The sequence below is a fragment of the Diadema setosum genome, chromosome 11 (assembly GCF_964275005.1).
Source record: "Diadema setosum chromosome 11, eeDiaSeto1, whole genome shotgun sequence".
Classification (NCBI taxonomy): domain Eukaryota; kingdom Metazoa; phylum Echinodermata; class Echinoidea; order Diadematoida; family Diadematidae; genus Diadema; species Diadema setosum.
Window position 1 is genome coordinate 11801513 of NC_092695.1, and position 27836 is coordinate 11829348.

Sequence of the window (27836 nt, forward strand, 5' to 3'; positions counted from 1 at the left end):
TTGGCACCTAGCAATGGTGTGACAGCACTTTCCGAGGGAAGAGCATATATTTCAGCCCGTATGAGGTGATTGTGATATACACTGTAAATATCAAAGCTCTAGTCTTGAAAATACCAAAGGGCTTCCTGAGAGAAACAGGCATATTTGCTGATGAAAGTGACAGCACCTGTGGTAAACTTCAACAGCAATTTGGTTTACAGGCATTTGATGTATGATGTATGTCTACCTGGTGCAGTAAAACCGTCTCCTCTCGAGGCGGCTTAAATATATCACAAGTATTCAAGAATATAATGAAGAAAGTCACAGTAGATTGCAAACTAGTATCAGTTGAGGAATTCTTATCAGATTCTTGTTTTTTCAGAATTTTCATAATTTGTTTGTTTGTTTGTTTGTTGTTTTTTTTTTTTTTTTGCTGAAAGTACAAAAAGAGATACATATTTTGTAGTATACCTACAACACTTTACATGTATGTTTAAGTATTAAGTATACTCCTGAAGTTGCTTTCGAACCAAAATTTAGTGATTGTCATAATTCAAATACTGGTATTTTTGATGAATGGAAAGTACAGTACCAAAAGCAATGTGCAGTCCCTGCCTAAAAGATGAGATGCCACTGTCAAAGATATTTTGCCCTCTTGTCAGTACCAGGTTGTATGTAACATGTTTGTGCAATGCTGCACACTGGCACTGGTCCGACAGTCCCTGATCAGTAAAAATCACTGTTGGACCAGTAACCTTTTCAGGTATAGACCAGTAAAAGATGGAAAAACCTGGTACCTACTGGTCCGACAGACAGTCGGACCAGTAGAAAAAATGGGTTAGTGTGCAGCCCTGGTTTACATGCATTATACAAGCATAGCATGTTCCATGATAAGAGGAGTTCATGTTCAGCAATTTAGAACCAAGTCTGGATGGATTATTCATGACAAGCTTGATTAAAGCAATAATCTTTCAGCGTCGTGTGCAGGTGATACTATGTGAGATGTTGATCCGACTGTCCAAAATATTCAGTGCCTAACGAGCAGCGTAGACCCCTGTCCAGTACATACTGGGTGGAGTCATGTGTAAGTTACATGTATCTGCTATTCACTTGGCTAGTGTGTACCTGTGTGCATCCAGGTTGCAATGTGGCAATGAAAAGACAGATCTTAATGTTGAAGACTAGTCCTGAGTCTACTCGGGTAGGTGTCTAAGGAAAATGGTTGTAGCAAAATCAGCCCATCCTCAATGGGTTAAAGCCAGGGAGGCATTTTATACATAATTGTACAGCTGTAGATGGAGAAAGACTGTGGCTCTCCGTAGAAGTCATGCTCAGCATCGCCAAGAGGTTACATTGCTTAATTGAATGTTCCCAGGTGCCTCGATAAAAGAGAGGATTCATGTAAATCGATTAGGACTATCTAACCGCTCTTATAGCAGAAAGGACTTCCCCCTGCTGCAGTTTGCTCTTTCTTTCAATGTGTTTGCAACAATGAATGTTTGTGCTTTGAATTGGAGTGCGGCGAATCACACTGCAGTGTAAAAATCACTCTATATAGCAAAAAGTAGAAAGACATGCTGGAGCATGTTTTAGAGGAGTACTTCATTTGAGAGATCAATACACCAGATTAAAAGATAGAAATCTTTTAACATGCACAAATGTGCGCAATGTGGAAATATATTCAGTTTTTAAGAAGACCTAATTTTGATTTTAAATTTAGATTTGCACATATGTGGAGAACTGAAGAACATGTGTACGACTTTGAATTTTGTTCCTAAAGTATTTTAACAAATTTGAGCATTTCATTCAAAATTTAATGTTGAGATATAGTTTGTAATTAAGTTCGAAATGTTTTCTTCATCTCCAAATTTCTTCTTTATAGAGCTAGTGTGGCGCTGAGTATGATGTCAAAAGCATATATAGAGAAATGTGTGACATCCATTGTAATGCTTTAGAACCCAAACATGTGTTTCAATGGAGGGTTGCCACTTCATCTGACACCTCCCTGGTAAAGCAAGTATTGTACTTGCGTTGGAGCCTACAGAAATGTACGAAGATCTTGACATGAAAAAATGTAAAATCCTAAAAACTGCACAACTTGCATGCTGCTAGGATGTTGAAAATGTCTTGCGTCTATAAGGTTTTCTTTTTCCCCATTGATCATACATACAGTTCTAAAACTGATTTCATGAAGTTTTGCTAATAAACAAAGGCCAAATGCTTGCAATCTTTAGAAAAACTGTATTCACTAATAATTGACTTCTGTGAAAGCACAGACGTATTAAAGATGCTAAGACAGAATGATTGGAGTTTATGAATATCATTATCTAGTTACTGGTGTAAATGGAGCTAGTGTTGTTAAAGAGTGTGATTAAACCAAGTAAGTACAACTTACTGCAATGTATGTATTGTTTTGTGCATGGGAGAATGAAGCAGTACTATGGTATAAAGCTCAGCCAGTACTGTTCAGTAACAAATAAAATGCCCTTTCCTTCCAAATGCAAAGAAACATAGGTTTGATGACAGCAGAGACCAAACTTGGGTCAATGGCCCCCAATCTCAAAGGGACTGCAGAAGGGTTTTTGCCAGATGGCTGTTTGTAAGTTAAACTAGCACTAATGAATCCTCGTCAAGAACGTCCGTCTTTTGTTCCTTCTTGCAGAGCTGCCAACTAGTACTGATTTTCAGTAATTTCTACTGAAATTGGACAAGAATACTGAAGGTTACAAGCAAATTACTGATTTTAGAAATCATTGTCTGTGATAAATTCTATAACACTGTTAAGGATTACTGATTTTCACTCCAAAAAGGTGCAAATTACTGATTTTCAGTCATCATAGTACTGAAAGGCTTTTACAAAAGTTGGCAGCTCTGTTCTTGTGTTGTCTGGCATCTTCGCTGCTTCCACCACTGACATTATTAACATCCTGTCCTGTATGAAAGGCTGCTGGTCGTTAACTGCAGTAGGCATTGTGGTGCACATGAAAAATTGATAGGCTGCATTACCTATATGTATGGCTTCTAGATGTAGGCTTTGGCTGAAGCCATACAGAGTATTACTAATGGGGGGGGGGGGGGGGAGGGGGGGATGAGGGAAGATTGTACCGAGGCAAAGAAGAGTGACGGTGATAAAAGTTAATGCAACAGTGAAAAATATCCAAGAGATTGCTGAATGTGAACAAGAAAAACAAACAAGTGTAGACATGTATTGAAAAACATGTTTCAGCATAATAGAGCCATATTTTTTTTTTTTGTCCCCGCCGAACTAGTTCGAGCAGGGGACTATGAAACGGGCTCTGTACGTGTGTGTGTCCCTGTGTCTGTCCGTCCGTCTGTGCGTCTGTGTGTAATCAAAATGTTCACTTTGCTACTTCTCTGTCATTTATGAGCCAATTTTGATTCTGTTTGCTTTATATGATAGCACTACATGGGAGCTTTGAAACTTCTACACAGAATTTCAGTTGTGACCTTTGACCTTGACCTTTGACCTATATGGTACATTTTGCTTCAAAATGCTACTCCTTCGCCATTTCTAACCCAATTTTGATTCCGTTTGCTTTATGTGATGGCACTAGGTGAGGGCTTCAAAACTTCTACACAGAATTTTGACCTTTGACTTCTTTGACCTTTGACCTTGATTTTTGACCTGTATTGTACATTTTGCTACAAAATGCTACTCCTTCACCATTTCTAACCCGATTTCAATTCCGTTTGCTTTATGTGCTGGCACTAGGTGAGGGCTTCAGAACTTCTACACAGAATTTTGACCTTTGACTTCTTTGACCTTTGACCTTTATTGTACATTTGCTACAAAATGCTACTTCCGGCGGGGACATATATTACGCACCGCGTAATTTCTACTTTTCCTTGTTTTTAATTGGAATGCAGCTTGATTCATCATGTTTTTCAATTCACAGTCAGACCGCAGCACTAGCAAAATCGCATGTATTTATTCAAGTTGTATACTGCACCACTGAGCAGCGCTTTGTTATATTACAGACGAGCAGATACATGGTCATAAACAAATTCGTGTGGAATTAATATTTCTTGTCAGTTTTCAACAACTTTACCATCAAATGAAAGAGAAACATCAACAGATATGCCCATGATCAAAATGAAATGGAAAAGAAGAATCTAGATTATCAAACTCACTCTTGAAATTCAGTATTATGTTTACAGAATTTCCTTTGTTGCCAAAAACCGATATGAAATCCTCCATGCCCATCTAAGATATGATGCATCACGCATTACCCCGGGGTACTACGACCGCATTGTGTAGCGCCACCTCACGTCCACTCGAGGACAGCCAGAGAAAAATGCATGCACTGTGTGTGCGTGTACATAGCATTCCCATGCCACTGCATGTTATACTATGCGTGCATGGAAGCTGCGTGTGCTTTAGTGTAGTGCAGTGCAGTGGCTAGCGCGCTCTAGCTCCAGCACCAAAATAATTTCATCTTTTTGGCACCCAGGGTACAACCTTTTTAAAAAAATAAATAAACCAACAAAATGGCTGATTTTTATTTGGTACCCCGGGATACCATTTATGTCATCATATGGTGTATGCTGTGTTGTGTCACATTTAGGGCACGTTTTTCAAATTTTATTTCAGTACAGGTCAGGTATTGTATCAAAATTCAGAGATATTCCTAATGTGGAGTTTAAAAAAAAAAAAAAAATGCCTTCAAGTTCGCACCCAAATTCTGGGTCTGTGATTGGTCAAAATCTGTTGCTTGATGCCTCTGTTGCTTGATGCTGCATACTAGTATCACATTGTGTAGTATCTATTGGCTGCTGACTTAATGTGCAGTTGGCTACGGCTTGATTTTGATGTTGGTTTACATTGTAGATAAAATGTTACGATTTGTGATAATGAGATGTGTTGATTGTTATCTAGCAGTGATACATGGATACAATAGTTGTCAGAATCTGTTATTAATTAATATTATCACAACATGTAATCATTATGCTCATGCTACAGTCCCACCTATTTGGTATGGTGCAACGTCAGTGGAATTACAATGTAGATATGTATGATGGCCAATGCGAGTGTGTTTCCAGGTGCATCAGCCCGACCAGACACCATGTGCAGCTAGCTTGGCTGCCTGTCTACAAACAGTGCTGTGTAGAGACAGTGCTGTGTAAAGTTACTAAAGTCCTAGACAGCAACTTGACGCCCGTACGCCCCTGACGCAAGTCAATGAAGCTACAGTGTATACACCAGTTCACGTGAATGTACAGGTTATGAATGTCTGTTGACACTAATTTGAGGATAAGGAAAACTCAAATTCCATGAAGTAAAAACCATCAAGACATTGATAATCTCTGGTATTATTGAAAGTGTCTTCAAACACTACATTAATTCTGTCTTGTGGTATCTACCGTGTACCATTCAAACTACGGTCATGCGCATGACTTGCACCTTGTATGCAAATTCGCACTTTACAAATAGATGTCAAAATTCACTGTTTAAAAAATAGTGCCCTTCATTTTTTAATCATTCCCAGTTGCCCAAGTTTAACAATTTTGTGATCGAGGAAATTACAGAGATCTATTTTCAATACTGTACATGTTTCAAAAACGTCCTAAGAAGTGGCATGATAATTGTGTTAATGCTAAACTGCTCTTCTTGAAATTACAAGAAAAATAGGGAAATAAAATACCAAATTAATGAGCACAATCAGGTCTGTCATTTCCCCAAACATCCTGGGTCACACAATGCATTGGGGAAGCTACCAACGCTGTTGTTGTGGTCAACTTCTGCAAAAGCTTTCGCAAAGTCTAACGGAACCCTGTCTGTCTCAATGCCACCGACTGCGCAAACAAGGTTCTGAATAAACATTTTTGCCTCATTGCACACGCTGCAGACTGACTGATATCGGTTTGGGCAACTGTGCTCAAGAAATGTTTTCCGTTTTGAGTTCTGCCTGATTTAATGAATTATGCATGAGCACAATAGGGCATGTAGAGCATAGTTTGCCCTATATAATGTTGTGCCAGTCACCTATGAAGCACAAGTCTGAGGTACATGTAACCTCTTGAGGTTGTACTGTATTTAAAGGACAAGTTCACCTGAATAAGTATGTGGATTGAGATAATGCAGCTCAATATAAGTGGAACACATCAGTGAAAGTTTGAGGAAAATTGGACAATCCGTTCAAAAGTTATGAATTTTTAAAGTTTCTGTGCAGTCACTGCTGGATGAGATGACTACTGCAGTTGATGATGTCACATGCGTTGTCACAACGATATATGGAAAATATAAAGAGAATTCCACAAAGTTTCATTTTTTGAAAAAAGTACACATTCCCTCAACTTGTAACTGATATATGTTAAGGGTAATATTACTCCCCCTGCCTTCTGAAAGAGGCAAGTCATGTGTTCTTCTATTATGCGAGAAAAGTGAAAATATGTTGAATTTTCTTTATAGTTTCTTTATATGGTTGTACACATATGACATCACAAGCTGTAGTAGTCTTCACATCCAGCGATCGCGGAACCGAAACTTCCAAAATTCATAACTTTTGAACGGATTGTCCAATTTCCCTCAAACTTTCACCTGTGTTCACTTTCATGTGTTCTATTAATATTGCTGCATTCTCTCAATCGTCATGTTTATGAAGGTGGACTTGTCCTTTAACTACAATCAAGGGAACTCTAAGCAGTTATGATGGTAAACAGGGCACACACTTCCGGTGACCTCCGCTGTCCGCGTACACACATACATGCACTAAAACTGCCCGCCTCTTGTAAGGATAAATGCACAACCACTGGTTTCCATAGAAACGTACAAGTGTATGCTGATTTCATGCTAGACAATCAGGAACTCTATTAATTGAAGTATCTCTCATCCTACCCCTCCCTCCTACTGGGTTTACCTCAGTTCTGCCACTCAGTTAAAGGTACAGTTTACCATTGGGAGCAGTGATTTAAAAGTATTTGAGATATCACATTTGATGCATATGTGTAGATCAGTTGTATCATAAAACATCCTAAAAAATTTTGCAATACAACCTAAAACATAAAGAGATATCACTAGTTTTCTCAATAAACCATAACTGTAGACAGTTTAGTCTAGAAACATTTTTATTGTAATTATTTTTCAAATTTTGTATATTCAACAATACTTAACGTTAATTATACTAATTCAAATTTTTACATTGGTTGTTTCCATCCCTAACTCACATTTTAGAACTCTTTTGAAGCACTATAGCTGGTTGTTTTTTTTTTTTTTTTTTTCATCTGCAAAAATAAACTAAGGCTTGTCCTCCAGAGGTTCTCTGGGTATACATACCATATAGGCCTTCAAGAGACTCTAAATGGTAGTATAATTCACTTCCATCGGAAACCACCCACAGGTTAGATACATGTACAGATAATTATATAATATTGGATGGCCTTGAGATTAATACAAGGAAATATTGGACGAGCTATGCACAAATATTGGACGAGTCGAAGACGAGTCCAATATTTTGCTTAGCGAGTCCAATATTTCCTTGTATTAATCGAAAATAGGACATCCAATATTATCATTATTATCCTACAGAGGATTTTAGCAGAGAAGATTTTCACTTCGGCCTACCCTTTCTGTCTCCGAGTGCTGTATGGTCTCCTACTGTACTTGATCTTGACATGGGGTATGGTACCGGTACACTCTTCAGTGCAAGTTAATCTACTTCATTCCCTGATAAAACAGTGATCTATGTGTATCCATGGTAGCCGTCATGTTACTGTTAGGCCGAGATCTAGTTAATTTAGACCAGAATTAGATGTTCTTGTATCCGAGATCTGAGACACAATTCACGTCACATCTACCGTAGATCGTGAAAGATTTACTTCAGTAGTACTGTATGGCCTACTATACTGTACTTAGTAACACATTATGCATGTAAATGCAAGCGGCGGCGGCCGGCTACATGTACTGTATTTGTATATCGCGCGCGGGCTATCTAGCAGTAGCGCTGAGCTGGTCAATCGTCGCCTGCACAAAAAATGCAACTTGTTTTCATCAAACCTAAATTTAATTTCCTGGTACACATGTATGAAAGTGATATTTTGAAAAATTGTATGCAAAACAATTTCAACTAATTGATATATGAAATTTGTTTGTATACAGAATTTTACAAGAAACGATATTTTTGTTAATTCGTTATTGACCAATCACAGACGTTTTTACTTCATATTTCAGGTCATCTCGTATATATCTCAGCCAATCACGGTGCAGTTTAGAAAAACTTTGGGGAATCCCCCTCTTGCCGTCCAATATTTTAAATATTGGTCGCCTCGGCAAAAAATATTGGTCGAGTTCAACAAACTTTCTAAGTGGGTCAGAGGTTATGAGGTGCGTCGACAAAATAACACTTGTATTTGGGCTCCAAAAATCCTCTGTATGGATAATAATGGCGAATATTCCCCTTACCCTGGTCTTCCTTTCTATACCCTCCCCCTCAATCCTCCCCTCCTCCCCCCCCCCCCCCCCCCCAGCAGTGAAGGGTTTGCTACCTCTACTGTATGACCCCTGATACAAATGAAAGGCGGCCTGAGGCCTGCTTTTCGTGGCTGGCCCATGGCCGGCCTTAGGCCGCTTTGTGGACCGTTTACACATGAACTTCGGGGCCGGCTTGAGCGACGAAGCTCCTCATGGACCCTGTTTACACATGGGCCGGCCTTACGTCGCCTTTCCCTACTCTGCTGTAGGAGCGCCCTTTAGGTTAACAAATTATTTCGCGTGGTCAATTTGGTTTCGATACTCTATCACGCTCTCGCCCCAGCAGAAGGTCATGTGACCAGTCATCCGCAGCTCCGAAAGCCGGCCTCGGGCCTGGTACCATTTACACATACAGCAGGGCTGGCCTCAGACCACCTCCAGAGGTGGCCTGAAGTGGAGCTGGCCTGAAGCCGGCCTCAGGTCGGCTTCTTCGTACAATGTAACAGGGGTCTAAGTCATGTCACATCAGGAGAGACACTGTATGTAACTCTGCAGTCATTGTCCTGTATTGTGTCTGTGATCATCTGCATGTGAATGCCATTGAAATGATGCCGCCATTGTGTCTATTTGTACAGAATTCAGTCTGACCTCGATTATCCAGCCCCCTCTTACCCAGACTTCTCTGTCATCCAGATGCCTCTAAGCAGTGAAGACAACAACAATAACAACATTAACAACAAAAGGGATTTCAAAACCAATTCAAAATCTTTCAAAATTCATGCAATTTACCTCTGATATTCCCAACAGAAGCATGTTATAAATTTTACATCACGTGGATGCGGTATTAAATTTGAAACACTGAATCAGTAGACACTGTCACACTGAGCCATGCAGTAACTTCAGCACTTGTGCAGCAGAGCACAAAATATGTGAGTTTCCCTACTGTGAAATACTCTGTGTACGATTTTGTGAACATGTAAGCCTACCAGTATCTGTGATATAAACTGTCATGCCAGTCAAGTAATCTTTATTTTCTCATTATTATATGTATAAAAATAAACTGTAATCATTTGTCTCTAAAACTCTACTCTCATATCACATTTATCCAGCAGGCAAGGTCTAGAGTTGTTTTCTGATCCTTTGCTCTCTTCTACGGTAGGTGTGCGTTTGTATGTAATTTGACTGATTCAACCTCCATCACAATGATTAATGAACTGGATTTTACAATACTGCAGCTCAAACTTTCCTTCCAGGATACTGCGTGTGTGTACACTGTTAAAGTTCGTACAAGGGAAATTGAGAGTTGTGCATTTCAACTGAAGAGCCATAGTTTTTGTGACATAGTTTTATGTTGAATGTTATTTGCAGTATTAGTGGTTTGGTGAGCAAGTGACCACAGCAATTGGGTTTAAAATGCTGAACATAGTTCAAAAACACTTTGCGAAAGTGTATATTGTAAAAACGACTCTTTTTTATGCAGAAGCTCTCATAGTATAGACAGGCAGTTTGCAAAAATGTCACTGGCTTTGATGAAGCACCTGACCCTCCCAACCCTGTTTGTGGCCCACATGGCTTTTCTTATGCAACTACAATACTTTTGGGTCTACTTTACTAGTGTCTGATGTGTAGAGACAAGACAGTGTAGACTTGAATGAAAAAAAAAAAAAAATAAATACATGCATTCACACTACAGATTTCTTATCTTTGGTAAATGGGTTTTCAGGAAGATCAATTCCATAAAGTTGCCTGCCATTCAAAATTCAAAAACCGCAGAAAATGCCTGGTTTAGCATCAAGTCCACTGGGAGGTACTGTAGATGCTATGTATACACAAGTCTGCCACAGAAGTCCTGCAAGGAAGTGAAGGGAATTGCTTTTTAAAGACGCAGAGACCGGCAGTTGCGGGGGCGCTGTTGGATGATAGTGCTGATCACATCTAGCATTGATACAAAGATTGGCGAAGTTGAGCTGTCATTAAGAGTAAAGCGCATAGGTGTTGCTAGGTAATGTTGCCTTCATTGTCTTCTGCACGTCACGCAGTCTGTAGTGATGCCAGGGTGCGTGCTTCTTAGACCCCGTTTACAGTGCGGGGCCAGGCTGAAATGTTGTGCGAAATGGGTAGGAGAGATATTCTCCCTTTTTTCCCCCTCTGTAATCTAGTCTTTAAATATTCACTCTAATCTTAACTCCAGTGAACATTTTTCAGCTGTTAGGCACCGTCTGGTCAGGCTAGACTATACAGTTCTCATCGGGTCCCACTACGGACTGCCTCCAAGCTTTGTTACAGCCTGTTACTAGTTGTCTCATTTTGCTGTATTCATCCTGATTTATTACGGCCTATAGGTATCTCATTAGCACTGACTGCCGTAGCAATCTTTTTTGTCCCCGCCGAACGAGTTCGAGCAGGGGACTATGAAACGGGCTCCGTACGTGTGTGTGTCCGTCCGTGCGTCCGTCCGTGCGTCCGTCCGTGCGTCCGTCCGTGCGTCCGTCCGTGTGTGCGTCCGTGTGTGATCAAAATGTTCAAAATGCTACTCCTTCGCCATTTCTAACCCGATTTTGATTCTGTTTGCTTTATATGATAGCACTACATGGGAGCTTTGAAACTTCTACACAGAATTTCAATTGTGACCTTTGACCTTGACCTTTGACCTATATTGTACATTTTGCTTCAAAATGCTACTCCTTCGCCATTTCTTACCCGATTTTGATTCCGTTTGCTTTATATGATGGCACTAGGTGAGGGCTTCAAAATTTCTACATAGAATTTCGACCTGTGACTTCTTTGACCTTTGACCTTGATTTTTGACCTATATTGTACATTTTGCTTCAAAATGCTACTCCTTCGCCATTTGTAACCCGATTTCAATTCCGTTTGCTTTAAGTGATGGCACTAGGTGAGGGCTTCAAAACTTCTACACAGAACTTTGACCTTTGACTTCTTTGACCTTTGACCTTGATTTTTGACCTATATTGTACATTGCCTACAAAATGCTACTCCTTCGCCATTTCTAACCCGATTTTGATTCCGTTTGCTTTATATGATGGCACTAGGTGAGGGCTTCAAAACTTCTACACAGAATTTTGACCTTTGACTTCTTTGACCTTTGACCTTGATTTTTGACCTATATTGTACATTTTGCTACAAAATGCTACTCCTTTGCCATTTGTAACCCGATTTCAATTCCGTTTGCTTTAAGTGATGGCACTAGGTGAGGGCTTCAAAACTTCTACACAGAATTTTGACCTTTGACTTCTTTGACCTTTGACCTTGATTTTTTTTACCTATATTGTACATTGGCTACAAAATGCTACTCCTTCGCCATTTCTAACCCAATTTCGATTCCGTTTGCTTTATGTGATGGCACTAGGTGAGGGCTTCAAAACTTCTACATAGAATTTTGACCTTTGACTTCTTTGACCTTTGACCTTCATCTTTTTACCTATATTGTACATTTTGCTACTAAATGCTACTTCCGGCGGGGACATATATTACGCACCGCGTAATTTCTACTTTTCCTTGTTTTTTTACAGTTCCAAAATTTGACATGCCATCCACGGCAATCACTGCCTGCCACATTTGCTCATCCTGTCCCCTAGCGTTGTTTCATGTCCATCCCATTTTGTCCGCAGTGGCCTGGAACGGGACTGTAGTGGTCACTGGGAACATGGTGTAAATGTAGCATAAGGGAAGAATTGTTTGATCAAAATTTTGCAGGAATGTTCTTGCAAACTAAATGGTAAACTTGCATCTGCACTGCCTGTCTGCACTAAAAATAAACTTCAGTATAAAGCTGTGGCTGTATCTTCAAGTTTTATGTACAAATCATCTTTTACAATTTAAAAAAAAAAAAAAAAAGATTATCAGTGTGAATGGGACTCCTATTTTTTGTTCTTACCTGTGGGTACAATGAGGCTCTGGATACTTTCATGTTTGCTTTTATGCCAGAATCCTGGGATCTCAATTAGCCGTTATGGATGTTTGCCAGTTTGGTTCATTTCTGCGATTTTGTTGTGGTATTATTTTATTCTCAAGCAACTCATTGGAAATTACTCCTTCTTGAAAGAACCGACCATGTAGGACATTAAAGAGGAATTCACACTGGCGTGAATTTCCCATAGTGGGATGCTGATCTTGACATTTGCATCATGATCATTTGGGAAATACAGTGTGATGATTGGCACTGCCGTGAGTGTGAGAACGCTAGAGTAAATGATCTCGAGATATTTTTATCCCATTCATTCAAACCACACATCACAGCAGCTCACAAACGCAAGGGCAGGGATCATCATTTCTGTAACATAGATTTTGAGCGTGCGCAGTTTCATTGGCAAATTATCATGATAGGCAATCAGCGGGATATCTCGTCCATTTGAGTGGGCGCAAAAACAAACAAAAAAAAAATCTTGGTATTTGGATCATCTTGGACATCTTACTATTTTGTCTGTAAATGATACTGTTAGGAAAGCAAACTAGATGTCACAGTAGGGGTGAAAAAAATATTGTGCTAGCTGAAATAACCGATCATTCAGGACATTTGGGTGACAGTTGCTAGGCAACTTTGCCCTGCCAGGACAATTGCAAGTGGGATTTGTGAGTTCATTTTCTTCTCATCTTTTTTTTGTGAAGTTTGCTCTGATTTTTTCATGCAGAGTGCTCACTAACTGCAAGGTGCTACATAAGCACTTACCTGGATTGCCGGGGGCAAGCGAAAATCAAAGTCGGGCAAGTGTTTTGAAATAATGGGGAAAAAATGCCCAAATTGGGCAAGCAAAATGTTTTGAAGCCACCTTTTTTTCACTAATTCCCCCAGCTACAAACCAACAGAGTCAACTGTACAGAAGCCCAAAGATAATGACTGGTGATGCAATGCACTGTCATTTCATTTCAGCTACTTTCCAACACTTACGTGAAGAGGCCTCAAAGCAATGCAACACCAATACTCAACTCAATCGAAACAAGTTTGTTACCACAATGTGTTAAAGCATGCAAATCAACATGTGTTATTATTCAAATGATTGTGTTTTATTAAGCCCTTGACTTGCAAGTGATTTTCTATATCATTGTCTTGTATTTTGGGACTTTCTTTTTCGGGCAATTAGAATTCATGTTCAGGCAAGTATTTTGCAACAGTGTGAAAATCTGCTTGCCCAATGGGACAAGTGGAAAAAACAGTTATGTAGCATTCTGCTAACTGTTTAAAAAAAAAAAAAAAAAAATCTTGTTACAGATTTAAACTCATGTGTGGATCCCTACATATGGGTCATAGCTATATTGGATCAAGGATGTAGGCATATATTGTAGCAAACTGCTGGGCTTAATTGTGCATACACAACACGGTAACAAGATTTGATTGGAAAGCTCGAACATAACGATTTGTAATGCCACATTTCCCCATGAGAATGGGCCTACAAGGGCCATACATATTAAGGGCATGATTGTTCTCAACTGGTACTTTAATAAGACATTATTTGTGGATGAGAACCTCAGAGTTGGGCATGAGTGTGTAGTCGTGTGCGTGACTACTAATGATTATTACAGTGGCAACTGTTTGTATGTTAATTGCTTTCACGTCGCAGGGAGACAGTAGCACACTGACTCTGATCTATTCTTCATTTCGTGAATATCAATTCACTTGTGGAAGCCGCAAAAATAAAGCCATGGCAGTATATGTATGCAGACATTTGTTTACTGGCAATGAATATACATGTATGGACCGTCGTAGCTAGCAGTGGCAACAGAAGGAGCTTGTACAACAGAAGAAATATCTCATTTTGAATACAGTGCGTAAATTTGCCTGTTAAAAAAAAAAAAAAAAAAAAGAGAAAAAAAGAAAGGTATTGAACAAAAAAATTGAGTGTTGTCTTGTTGTGAAATACATGCATTTCCTTGTGATTACTGTACACTCGGGTTTCCTGGTCATTCTATTCCTGTTGCTACAGCCTCAACATTTGACCCTATTAGGAAAATCAATGTGCACATACAGAAAGTTGGTATGGGTCGTGACTATCTGTCTCAGAAATTGAGAAATCAAGTGAGAGAAGTCGTTTGCTGTGAATATTCTGATATTCTGTTTTGACAGTCTAATACCACACTACGTGTGGACATTTATGTTGATAGTTTTATTTTGAGGGGATTTATTCAAACACATTTGCAAATCCACTTTTTTTGGCATTTCAGAAAAGTGTTTTTAACTCCATAATCAAAAAGCAGCTTTGCATTTATCAACTACCCAAAACTCCCTTAAAGTTGTATGGAAATGAAGTGAGTTGATAAATGCACCCTAAGACAAGGGCTGCAAAAGTTTTGGCTGTGAAAGTTTGAAGTTTGATACCAGTGGGAAATGGGAATTTGGCTTCGTTCTGGTAAATTGCTTTTGCCTTGTTGCTATGCTTTCACTAGAGAGGTTATTCATCTGTTTGTTTGTTTGTTTGTTTTTTGTTTAAAGGGGATGGCTAGTAAGTGATCAGTGGGAATCAGTGGGAATGCTGGGGGACGATTGTTCCAATTCTTGTGGGATTCATTTAAGAGTACATATCTATTGTGTGAAAATTATTTGCTTCAGAACGGTCTCATATTCAAGTAACGTGCAGTTTAATGTTTCTAGGCTAGCATGCCTGTACAGTGACGGGCATTAAACTGCACATTACTTGAATATGAGACCGTTCTGAAAGAAATAATTTTCACACAACAATAGATATATAATATACTCTTAAATGAATTCCACAAGGATTGGAACAGTCATCCCCCAGCATTCCCACTGATTCCCACTGATCAGGTACTAGCTATCCCCTTTAAATGGGAATGTGTTAGTAACAGCATTTTTTTTCCCCTCAGGATTAAAATGATTCTATTAAATGCCTAGTTTTGGCACAGCCTTCAAGAAAGAGGGGAGACTGCTCCATCAAATCAACTTCCAACAAATTAAAACATATGTTTCATCCCTTAATGATGCATTCTTGAACAGTATATAAGCAAACAATTTCCAGAGCTGAATAACAAACTAATGAGCCATCTGTGTCATGCAAAGTTTAGGAAACAGAAGGGTTTACTGTATTTTGGGATAAAATGGACATTTTAAGCCTCCTTTTCCCCCTTATGTGTTTGTGTGTGTGCCGACGATGGATATTGTGAAGACTTGTAGTAGTAGTAGTAGTAGTAGTAGGCCTAATTTAGTAGTATTATGTATGGAAATCCAGACTAAAGAGGAAAAGGAGACATATAAAATTCAAATGAATTGGTATTCCCGCGGCTGTCACTCCTGTGCTCTCAAACTTGACGACCTCTGTGCATATCTTAGGGCTAGCGGGTTGAGGCCACCGAAAACCAGGTTGATGTGTCATGAAGTGGTGGAGGAGGTTTCCCTGGAAAAAAGTTTCTTTGGAGTGTCCCTCTTTCTTTGTGTGATATACAGTTGTAGCATACTTTGTCTGTTGCTGAAAAACAGGGAACAGAGATTCAGATAGAGAGAGAGAGAGAGATGGGGGGGGGGGGGAGGGAAGGAAGGGAAATAGGAGATAAAAGGACAGGGCAAGACAGAAGGAAACTATTTTCGTTAACATGGATTCTAAGGAAGAGATCTTCTTTCTTTCGACTGTATGTTTGCCATTTAAGCTGTATTATTATTATTTTTTTTTTTTGGTAAGTCCACTGATGTTTGAAAAGTTAATTATCTCATCAAAATATTGCCTCCCTTGAAAGCAATATGCGCTGGGTATGATCTTCAGGATGGAAAAACACTTTTCTCCTGCAGAGAGTAGTGTACTCGGTACATTGTAACACTTATTTTTCATGTATGGTGTATAACAACTGTAGAACATCTCAGTCACACACAAAATTGCCTTTACAAGTTACAGCTGGTGGAGTATTATATTATACTTGTGAAATATATGGTGTAAACGGTGTATGTTTAAGTTTTCTAACTTCTATTTTTATTTTTTTTTTGTGTGTGGGGGGGGGGGGGAGATTGTGTGAAAATAGGATTACAGACAGATAAAGCTTGCTTACAGGTAAAAGATAAACTGAATTATTAAAAGCCCAATGAGGTCCGTAAATCTAAGTTTGCAATACCAATATTCACTACCCACCTTTACTGAAACCACCAGTTCCTGATGGTGACTGTATTTGCAACAGAGTGTATTAAAGCAGTCAAGGGGTAATGTCACTCTGCATTGGAAACACATAGTAGGCCTAGATATATACGGTATTATCAGTTGAATTCAAAGTAAAAAGACAGAGAGTAAAGTATGATATGTAGGTACTCCCTCAATTTCCATATGAAGATTTCAAGAGATGACAACAGTCAATACAATTTATGTTTTTGATGTTCCTTCTTGGCATATAAATGTCTATCAAACCATGAAATATTCAGTGGCCTCATTTCTCAAATCATTTGCCTTGGACATGCAATGTTCCTCATGCGAACAGCAGCCACAAAACCTGCTTGCTGTGTGCAGAGAGAATCGCCTGGGATATGCAAGGGTCGTAAAAGTCACTTCCAAGCGTGAAGAATTTCAGAGGTCATGTTTCAGCTGTGATGCTGACTTGGGCTGTATATAATTACTCTACATTACTTTGAAGGGCATTCAACTGGGGCATACAACAAAAGCCGCTGTGAAGATTTACGATGTGTATCGGGGTGGGTGCAGTGTGTACCGATTTGGTTAGCTACTAATAGTTACATTCACACGCAGTTGCCAAACTTGCAGTTTACGTTGAAAACTTATATTGTCACAGATTTCATTATCTATTTTCAGCTCTAATTACCTCCGCCAAGGGAAGAGGTTATGTTTTCATTACCGTTGGTTTGTTTGTCCGGGTGCAAAATAACTCAAAAAGTTGTAAACAGATTTGAATGAAGCTTGCAGGAAAGGTTGAGAATGACACAAGGAATAGATTATTAAATTTTTGTAGTGTTGCAGAAATTTTTATGGATTTATGAAGGATTTTCAATATTTTGGCAGGTAGGGTCAATGAACTTGGGAGTTCGAGCTGCACATTTTTTAGGTTTTCATATGTGCACTAAAGTGCATGCTTTAGTTTCTGCTAGGGCAAGGCGTGCCGCGCAGCTGAGTGTGTATGACCTAAAGGCTTCTATATTGGAAAATCGGGCGATTTTCAGCATGCATACCTATGGGTGGAGGGATCTCTTTGGAAGACCAAGATCATCGGAAAGTAGCTACTTGGTGGAGGTCTGCTCTCGCAGAGTGCTTTTCTAGTTTTTTTATAATTTCATATTTATTTTATTGTTCAAACTCGAAATATTGCTTATTACTGGTAAGTGGTTGCACCTCTGCAATCATACACAATCAAGATGTACAGACTGTATGTACAGAACTCAGGATCCAGCCAAGCAAACTTTGCGCCAGGTTTGAGCAGTCGGAAACTGACAATATACCCATCATATTTGTTGTCCCTGCAAGCTTTGTACAGACACGAACTCCCCGTGCCTCTGCTATTCAAGTGCAAACAAACAAACAAGTATGGGTCATGCACAGAACATTCACAACCCAGTCTTTCACAGTGTCTCTGAACATCCATCGTGGAATCAAACAAACAAAACAATCTGTTTTCACTCCTTACTGCAAAGAACTCCCCCCCCCCCCCCATTCAAAGTTCTGTACTGGACTTTACTGAAAATATGAACTGTATTCTGTCGTGAGAAATGAAGTCTGCTCGTTCAGAGACCTTGAAAAATGAGAAGAGAAGACTTGATTACTTGTTGCTCCTGAGCACCTTGGTGAGTCACTATCTGCAGGACTTGTTTTCCCGCCAAAAATTGCAATCGATTGCGTGCTTGTTCCACTTTCAGGCTGGTGGAGTAAGCATTGCAATTTATTGAGATTGCATGAGCCTGCCTTTGCTTCCCTCCCCCCCCCCCCTTTTTTAATGGTAAAGAGTTAACTTCTGGGTCAGAGAAGCTTGAAGATTAAGAGCATTTACAGTTGTGTGTGAAAACTCTCTGCATTTGGCATTTTCACTCATTCATCTTGGTACATTAGGCCCGTTCACAAACAACGAAAATCGAAATTTCAATCGCGATCCAAATTTCGATTTTTTTTTCGACCGTTCATACACAGGGAAAAATAGCACTTCGCAGCAAGGAAAGAACAATCAGTGGCCAAACTGCGCAAGCGCGAATCTTGCATGACCGAAGACTGACCCCGCAGTCCCAATAGAGTTTCGCACGCGCTACGAACGATGGGACTAAAAATACCGATTTCCGAATCTCGATCGCGCTCACACACACGACGCTTGGCAAAATAATCGCGATTATTCTGAAAAATCGCACTAATAGTGCGAGTTGGATCGCGATAAGGATCGCGGTAATTAGTGAGATTTTTCTGTCCACACTGGAAAAAATTTCGAAATTTTGATCGCGATAAAATCGATTTTTAAATCGCACTTTTTCCCTTGTGTGTGAACGGGCCTATAGGCAGACAGTTTTGTGACAATTTTACCTTGTTTTGTATTTATAGCATGTGCTCCAAGCCCAGCAGGTTGTGTGTGTGTTTGGCCTTCTCCTAGTGTAGTTACCCTCCAAGTGTTGTGTTGTGGAAGGACACAGTGCTTTCATGGTCACAGAATACCCATTGAAGAAGAAGAAGATGAGTGCTTGCTCTTTCTGTGGATTTGTATATCTGAGGTCAGGTGATCAGCACAAAATGGCTTTTTACCCCAAAGTCTTCCCTTGAAGGTTTAAAGCCTTCACAGTCCCTCTAGCAGGGCATTCAGATGCAAAAAAAAAAAAAAAAAAAAAAAAAAAAATACTAGAATGGTATAGCTATACCAAAACGGTATAGCCATACTATGAATTTATACGTCTGTATGCTGACTTAACGAAGCAACATATAGTGAAATGATGGTCAGAGCATTGTTTCGAACTAGAACTCGATAATGAATCAGCATTCCGTGTGCGTCTGAATGTATGGTGACCATAGAATGGTATAACTGGGCAGGGCTTAATGGGAGCATGCATGAAAGGTGACCCCACAGCTGTCACTCATGACTACAACAGCATGCGCATTGAGAAACTGCACATCTATACGACATTTCCCAGAAATTCCCAGAATTAGTGTCTTAGTGGTCTGTCGGCTATACGATGATTCTTTATATGTCGTTTCGTTATCAAGTTTTGGTATAAAATGGCATGCGTCTGAATAGGGGACTCACCTTTTTTATGATCGATTTGTTTTACTCATTTTTTTGGATGTCTCAGCCATTCCAAAACCGATTTTCATCAAATAAACTTTGAATTCTTCTTAGAATGTTATGCTCTGTAGGCCCTACTATTTCATTTTCTTGATATCTTGCAAAAAGTTAAAAGCCCAATCCTTATCTCCACCAATGCTAAACTATCCCTTTAACTTGATTGTGATTGCTATGTAATGTTGTATATTTGATTACATCAATTAGAATATATCAGGCTAAAACATAGCGGTATCCATTGGGTGCAAGAGTGAAATTTGTGCATCCTGTTCTGTGTGCGTTTTAGTACTAATGCTTCGACACGATTCAATCATTACGTACAAGCAGGGTTCTACATCTACCACTGCTGAATAGGGAATGAGCTTCACACTTTTGATCTCAAAATGCTACAAAACTACTCATTATAGTGGTAAATTGCATCAGCCAGACAAGTTTCATGGTAGAGCTTCTTGATATATTCCAAGCAAATTCCAAATGGTAGATGATGAATTTTGAGCCCTTCCTAGTACTTCGTCTTAGCTTTAAGTGTTGATGCCCTGTGAGTTGAAAGTTTTGGGCGGTACCTGCCATGTTTTGTTAGGAAATGTAGGTAAACCAAGGAGGTACAAGGCAAGCTGGCATGTGAGACATACATGATACACAGGCAAGATTAAAGGAATGACTGTGTTTTGCAAAAAGCCATCCCCGCATCCTGTTTTCGGTCCATCTTCGTTTATCAACAGAGTTGGATGTTGTAATGAGTTGTGACAAGCTGTCAACATTTTTCCCCAATGTTTTAAAGTGAAGACATTCTGTAGAACTTTTTCCATTTGCATGCAGAACTGTCAATTTTTGGTCCCAAATGTACTCATATGCATAAGAAATTATGTGAAAGAAAGCCATAATAAATACAATTATTGTTTAAGGACAAGTTCACCTTCATAAACATAAGGATTGAGAGAATGTAGCAATATTAGTATAACACATCAGTGAAAGTTTGAGGAAAATTGGACGATCGATGCAAAAGTTATGAATTTTTAAAATTTTTGTGTTGGAAAAGCTGGATGAGGAGACTACTAAGGCTCGTGATGTCATATGAGTAAAACATTATAAAGAAAATGTAAAGAAAATTCAACATATTTTCATTTTTTTCGCTTAATAAAAGAGCACTTCACTTGCCTTTTCTAAAGGCAATGGGAATAATATTACCCATAACATATGTCAGTAATGAGTCAAGGGAATGTGTACTTTTTTCTAAACGAAATTTTGTGAAATTCTCTTTATATTTTCCTTATATTGTATGCATGTGACATCATACGCTGCAGTAGTCTTCTCATCCAGCGGTGACTGCACAAAAACTTCAAAAATTCATAACTTTTGAACGGATTGTCCGATTTTCTTCAAACTTTCAATGATGTGTTCTACTAATATTGCTACATTCTCTCAATCCTTATGTTAATGAAGGTGTACTTGTCCTTTAATAGGTAAAGAGGAAAACGTGAAATATTTGCTGGAAATATGACAGTCTAAGAGCATTGGCCTACCCAATAATGGTTGCTGCCCTAGAGTGAATCTCATGGAGCTTGTTGGAAATTATGATTGCTAGGGCACGATTGATGGCCATTAATCGCAATGCTGAACGAGAGGGCTCTTCTGGAATAAATATCATACATACGATCAATATTAGTTTATATACATTTGATCTCAAAATACTCTAAAGCAACTCTTTGTGCTGGCAAATCATGTAAGCCATGTAAATTTCTTTCTAGACCCTTTTAATATAATATTTCAGCAAATTTCAAATGGTAGGAAATGAATTTTGAGCCCTTCTGATAACCATGTTTAAGTTTTAACCTGTTGAGAACGGTTTGATTTTGCTAAAACATGCATTTCCCATAGACACTTGCCCAGGTATACTTGGGACACGTCTTCAATAGGTTAAGAATGTGAGACATGCATTTTTTATATATATTTTTTTGATAGTATACATGTCAGTGATGATTAGTGAAAATCTTGTGTACTTGTATTATCTGTTGTGTTATGACAAAGTAATAAAATGGCCACTGAAACACAGATCAAAGGCTCAACTGTGAACCTGCAATGGCCACATATAAAGCGCAGGTTACTGCCACATCTGAATGAATGACACCAGTTTATGCAAGGAGCGTCATGGTATATGATATCAGCCATACCAGTTCGGCAGCATACAATCATTCTTCATGTCACTTAAAATTAGCATGCAAACTGTTTGTACGCGATCAACAGATTCTCTCCTAGACGAAATTGCGAGAATGCATATTGTTTATGTCAAGCTCAAAATAGCTTCAGCCTTAGGTTGCCCATGCCATCAGGCGATAGATTAGTAATTTTATCAACCCTTTCGTGCGGTCCTTGGAATTATTTGCACTTGTTTAGAATAGAGCACAAACAAACACTATCCACAGGCGCCTCATCAAAGTGAAATTTTGGTGCCATCTTCACTCGCTGCTGAAAGACGAGAGTAAAAATATCAAGAGCAGAAGTCCCGCCATTGCATCGCGGAGAAGAGGGAAGAATACTGCAGTGGCAACATCGGTGTCATGGATTAATTGGGATGTATTGGCAAAGAGGAAAAGAAGAAGAGGGGACAAAAAACAAAACAAAAACGGAGTATGTAATTTGAAATTGGAGCCCTGTGCCCTGATTGTTTGTGCGGGGAAACTTAATAGAACCGTCTCACTTTCTCAGGCGCACTTGGCTCTTGAAACTCGCCCTGTGCCCATAGTTGTTGCGAGCTGAAGTAAAATTGACTTTTGTGATGTGAAACAAAACAAAAAACAACAAAGAGAAAAGCCTTCAAGCCATCGTTGCGTGCAGTGAGTTTGAGGGCTTGTTTAAAAACTCTTATAGACTCTTATAGACTCTTATATAAATTTTCATCTTTTTTTTTTCAATTTTGGTTGTACTTGTACATAAATAGTCGCACAGACCTGAAAGATAAAATTGGCATGAACTCATTCCATGAATTTCACTAATTGTGGCGTGCTGCTAAGTTCGTTCCACGCTATTGTCATGTATGCAGTGTATGCTTGGAGTTATGTGAAAATAAATCATCATGTAGACTGTATTGAAATCTGCCATGCAGGATCTTGTCAAGGCCCGTAACAAAGTAGCCCTACAATGTACATGCACATCAATGGCTCGCAAACCTGAATGCTGATATTATCTATTGTGCAGGTATGGGGTATATTGTATTGGGAGGTGCAAGATTATTTGTGTCTCGGCGCAGCCACCCCCAGACAGCTTCTTCTTTGAATGTTGGTCTCAAACTGGCATTAAGTGCCAAACTTTAAAGTAGGATTTCATGTCCTCAAATGTTGAAAAGAAAAGCATAGGAAAACACTGTTTCCTTTCTAATTGATATTTTATTGTCCCTCTATTCCTATGTATCATGCCGTGTGTAGTTGTTAATTGTCTATCAAAGTGCCATGAGTGTCAAATGGCAGTCGTGTGCGCTGCGTGAGTGAGTGGTCACCATAATTATGTCATTATCATCATTAGTATCATCATTATAATAGTCTTTCAGTGAAGAAATGAATGGGTTGTCCTGGACTGAACTACATGTAGACAGGAATGCGCAGGAATGTAAATGATGAGCGACATAGGGTCTAGTCGACGAGACTACTCCTTTTCCGTTACAAGGGATCCTGCCCTATTGCCTGTGTATGTTGACTGCTGTGCGATTGGTGCCAATGACACAGTTTTGTGTGAACCCTGGATGGGAGGCATACTGTGTACGTGCTGTTTTTGTTTTTTTATTATCAGGTGCTTGTGGTTGTGTGTGTGTGTGTGTGTGTGTGTGTGTGTGTATGTGCGCGTGTGTGCATGCATGCTCACAACTGGAGTGATATGCATCAGTGGCTAGAATGGTGGTGATCACCAAAGAGAGGGAGAGAGAAAAAGAGGCAGAGGGGAGAGAGAGAGGAACAGAGGAAGATTATTTCCAATTGGTGGAAGCGTGTGGGTACGGCCGGTAACCAGGTACTTAGTGCACTGTAATTTTGCTGTGGAAGAGAACTATGAACTGCTTATATCTTCCCCCTTCAACTGCTTGTTCGGCATGCTGGTGATAATGAACTTGTTCCTCAGAGCTGCAGCAATCATGAGTCCAACGTTGTGTTCATGAAGACTCTCTGGCCAAGCCAGGCGCTGGTGACACAATTTCTTCAAACTGTGAGGGGAATGTGGTGAATGGCCGACAGTGAGGCCTGAGCACTGGTAAAGAAAGAGACCATGTGGACATATTGTAGGGTGGACGATAGAATGCTCGCCTCTACCGCTGGATTCCTTCACATGGATTTTACTATGGTCTTACTATCAAAGTTTTGTTGAAAGCAGCCTCTGCTAATATGCAAATGTAAGTGTGCAATCAGTTATGATATTTTTTTATGGCCACACTTGTCGAAGTGAAGGGGGGGGGGGCGGGGTGTGAAAAGAATTATGATGTAGGATTTATGAGCAAACACATCATGGCAGATGGAGGGGAATTACGTAGTTCTGCCCATATGGTTAGCATGCTGGACCTCCATCCTGGCAGGATTAGCCATGTGATGATGATGTCCTAAACAGCTTTCCCCTTTGCATGCAGGGAGGGATGATGTTGTTAGTTTGAAATACAAGAAAAATATCATTGACACGAGCAAGAGAACTCGTGCTTATCCTCGCTCCAGCATTCGAGTGAAAGTCTGTTTTGCTTCTTTAAGTTTAATTTTGTTTTTTTTGTGTGTTTGTGTCCAGGGTGTATTCGAAGAAATGTGTCTTCCACCCACATAGTCAGTGATATTAATGTTATGAATTAGTGTATTGTATTTTTTCTTTGAAGTCGGACAAATATTTCCATACGTTGTGACCATATGTGATTTGCTATTTCATCATCTGGATACTCCCTTTTATTTCCACCTTGAAGGAGGAGTCGTATCAGCAAAGATATAATTTGTATCATTTTGAACTTGGTGTTTTTCTGCCAAATATTACATCTTTATGACTCTTCCACAGATGTATTGAAGTCCTCTTTGTCATCTAAATATCAGCAAACCTTGCAATTGCAAAGGCATGTGAAATGCTGGCGCCTTGCATCATCATACTGTAGCTCATGCATGGTGGGGTCTTTGAATGAGTGCATAGTCTGTTGACCAGACTTTAAAAATTAGGAGATTTTAGGTTTATTCCCCCAATAAGAAGGATGAAATTCTAAGCTCTTGTTAATGTCTGCACAAAACTGATATCAATGGCTATCATATTTAACTAACAGATATGATGATGCCCTTGTCATTCTATACATCTGTCCAATTGGTTTGTTAACAAAAATACTACGAAGTCACGTAATGTATTCATGTATTAATAGCAGCAACAGCCCCTCTTATATAAACAGCTACAACATGCAAATACCCATCATAGGTAATTGCTTCAAAGCTACTGCCGTACTATTGTGTTGCTGTAATGTTGAACTACAACAGTGCTCATGGGGTTGAAATGGAGATAATTCTGTAATATTTTGTTATATCCATAAAACTGTAATTAGTAAGGATTGTGCACCCAGTCACTTTCATAGTGGGAAACTTGTGTGGCAATTATATCTTCACCTCATCTATCCCTATACAATATTTACATTTGGTATACAACTTAGAATACCGTTATTACTGTCAGTCTCTTGTTCATGTCATTTTTCGAATTTAGTCGACACAGTTTGGTTCCAAAACTATGTGTTACATTGGTGGCTTGGCTTTACTTACAAAAAATATAAATCATGATGTTTCTCTGTCATTCATTTTTGGTATGATATACATACCATATATCACAAATAGTTTTACAGTATTTTTTTTTTTTGTGTGTGTATGTGTGTGTGATTATCTTGAAATTGGAGGTGTAGGCCTATTGGAAGAAAAAATAAATAAATGCCATGTCACCAAAAATTGTGAGCTAGTAACTCACAAAACAACTCTGTACTCTGCATTGGAACTTAAGGAAATTGAACAGTATCTAACCACAAAAGGCGTGTCTTCATCAGCCCGAAGTTTCAAGATAGCGCGCTATCTTGCGGTTACCAAACTAGTCCGATGTCAAAATAGCACGCTATCTGTGTAGTGAAGACGCAGATAGCGCGCTATTTGATCGGGAAAATTTCCCCCAAAATCTTGGTCTAGTTCGTCAACTAGAGCGCTAATTCGTGAAATAGCGCGCTATCTTGGGTGCGTCTCCATCAGCCCAAAATTTTCTCGATCCCTCCACGCTTCTGGTTAGCCAGCTGGCAATGGAAAGCGCATACAGTACAAGCAGCTAGTGATTGTGTATAGTACATTACACGCACGGTGTATTCAAGGATCACATTGTGTGTACTATAGGCCTACTGTTGTTGTCATCTTTAAAACCAGGGAGGTTATTTCTCTCACCTCCCTATTAAAACTCAGTGCCGTGCATGCTAGCTGGGTTTTTTTTTTTTTTTTTTTTGTAAACTTCTTCTTCTGGTCCACTCTATTCATACCTTAGCTGAAGATTCTTGCAGATTGTGTGCATTTTGGATTTGTTTAAACATTGCAATTCGTTAATTTCATATAAGATGCCTCACTGGACAGAAGAAAGAGTAGCGTTATTAATATCCCTTTGGAGAGAATTTGCTGTACTGCTCACCTCCCTGGTTGTAGAATCATACATACAGTGATATAGGAGATTTTGAGCGGGGAAATCCACTTTCGAACCGCGAGCCATTCAGAGTAATATTGCAAAGTGCGCATGCGTCAATTTTCGGACTAATTTCCCGAAGCAGGCTGTTCGAGCTGATGAAGACGCACATTCGCTGTATCGGGCTATTTTTTAAGACCGCAAAATGTCCCGCTAGTTTGAACTTCGGGCTGATGAAGACACGCCTAAACAGTAAAAAAATTTTGCAGCAAGAACACGCCTGTTTTGATGTTTACACAAGTCTAAAATGTTCTGTTCAAAGGCTGACCTTATGCAGTGTGCTAGCATTTTTCAAGACTGTTACAGAAAGAATATGATTTCGATGTTGGTTATTTCCGGCGTGGACAGGAATGATTTGATTTTCCCTCCGCCCTGCGCATCGAAGGTTTCTTGCGGCATATGTCCACGAAGAGTTTCCCCATTGATGCGTATCTCTCCGTCTTCACAGATATAGCAAGGACAACACGACTTTGTTACAACTAAAAGTCTGCCCTGATTTCATTGTACCATACAGCACAACTAGCTTTCTCTTTTCATGACAGATGCCCTGAAGGTTTGATATATTGCCATTGTCTGAAATCAATCTTCATAACATTTTCCAGAGCCCATATCAAATTACTCAATTCTGGGATGATGGGTGCTGTGTGGATGCAACGGTGTCCTCAATTTGTGCCGTGTCACGAGTACTAGGGGAAAGATTCAGGACACGCACGCATGTCTGCACCAGCTCACAGAGCAGCTTATGTAACACTGTCAAATTCTCTTCTGCTGAGGACTCTGTTTTGTTCCTATGTATTGGCCGTTGAGCTAAAATTTCGCTTTCATTCACATAATATGGAATCTGTCAAGTTAGGTAAAATTCACTTAAGCAGCTCAAATTGGTTTCTTTTTTTTCTTTTTTGAAGCTGTGATTGATCATTGCATTGTTGTTTAGGTTACATGGCATCCCAAGCTCAGAAAAAAACTTAGATGACCCATTTTTCAAAAGTTGGGGGAAAATGTCCATGGTGTCTGGAGCAAAGACAACAAGCCATAAGTAGAACAGTTTGTTGGTTGGGTCAAGGTTCATTCAGCCATAGACTGATGTTGTATGTTGAAGCTTGTGTAAATAGTAAAAGGGGCACCCTTCTTCCCCTTTTTACATTTTGTACATGTAGTTATACTGGTTGCTGTTGTTTTTCCCATATGAGTTACAATGTTGATTTGTGGATGATTGAGAATCACATACTGTACGAGCTGAAATTTTCGCGTACAGATATTTTCGCGAATTGCTACTTGGAGGACATTTTCGCATGTTGTTAATTTCGCGGTTGCGAGGGTCCAACTGAACTTACTTATACGCGCGTTGTTATTTTCGCGGTTCAAAGGCGATTTCAGCTCGTACAGTATTTAAGAAATACCAGAAAGTGGAAAGCCTGAACGCTTCCATTTTCAAGACATGATTTTAATAAGGCTGTCAGATTTTAAATCTTTCTTTTTTTTATAGAGCAGTATATCATTGAGTAGCAGTGTAGTATTTATAGAT

General features: G+C 39.4%; 1 protein-coding gene across 2 annotated transcripts in view; it reads left to right on the forward strand.

The window, feature by feature from the left end:
- LOC140234823 (uncharacterized) overlaps positions 1 to 27836 on the forward strand; it is a 111446-nt gene that overhangs the window by 14168 nt on the left and 69442 nt on the right. The window contains exon 1 of one of the 2 annotated variants that reach the window (XM_072314861.1): positions 23861 to 23990. The exons of the other annotated variant lie outside the window; for it this stretch is intronic. Coding sequence (XP_072170962.1) covers positions 23983 to 23990 — 8 coding nt within the window. The 5' untranslated portion in view covers positions 23861 to 23982. Of the gene's footprint in view, positions 1 to 23860; positions 23991 to 27836 lie in introns of those variants that run through there. 2 annotated transcript variants of the gene reach the window in all.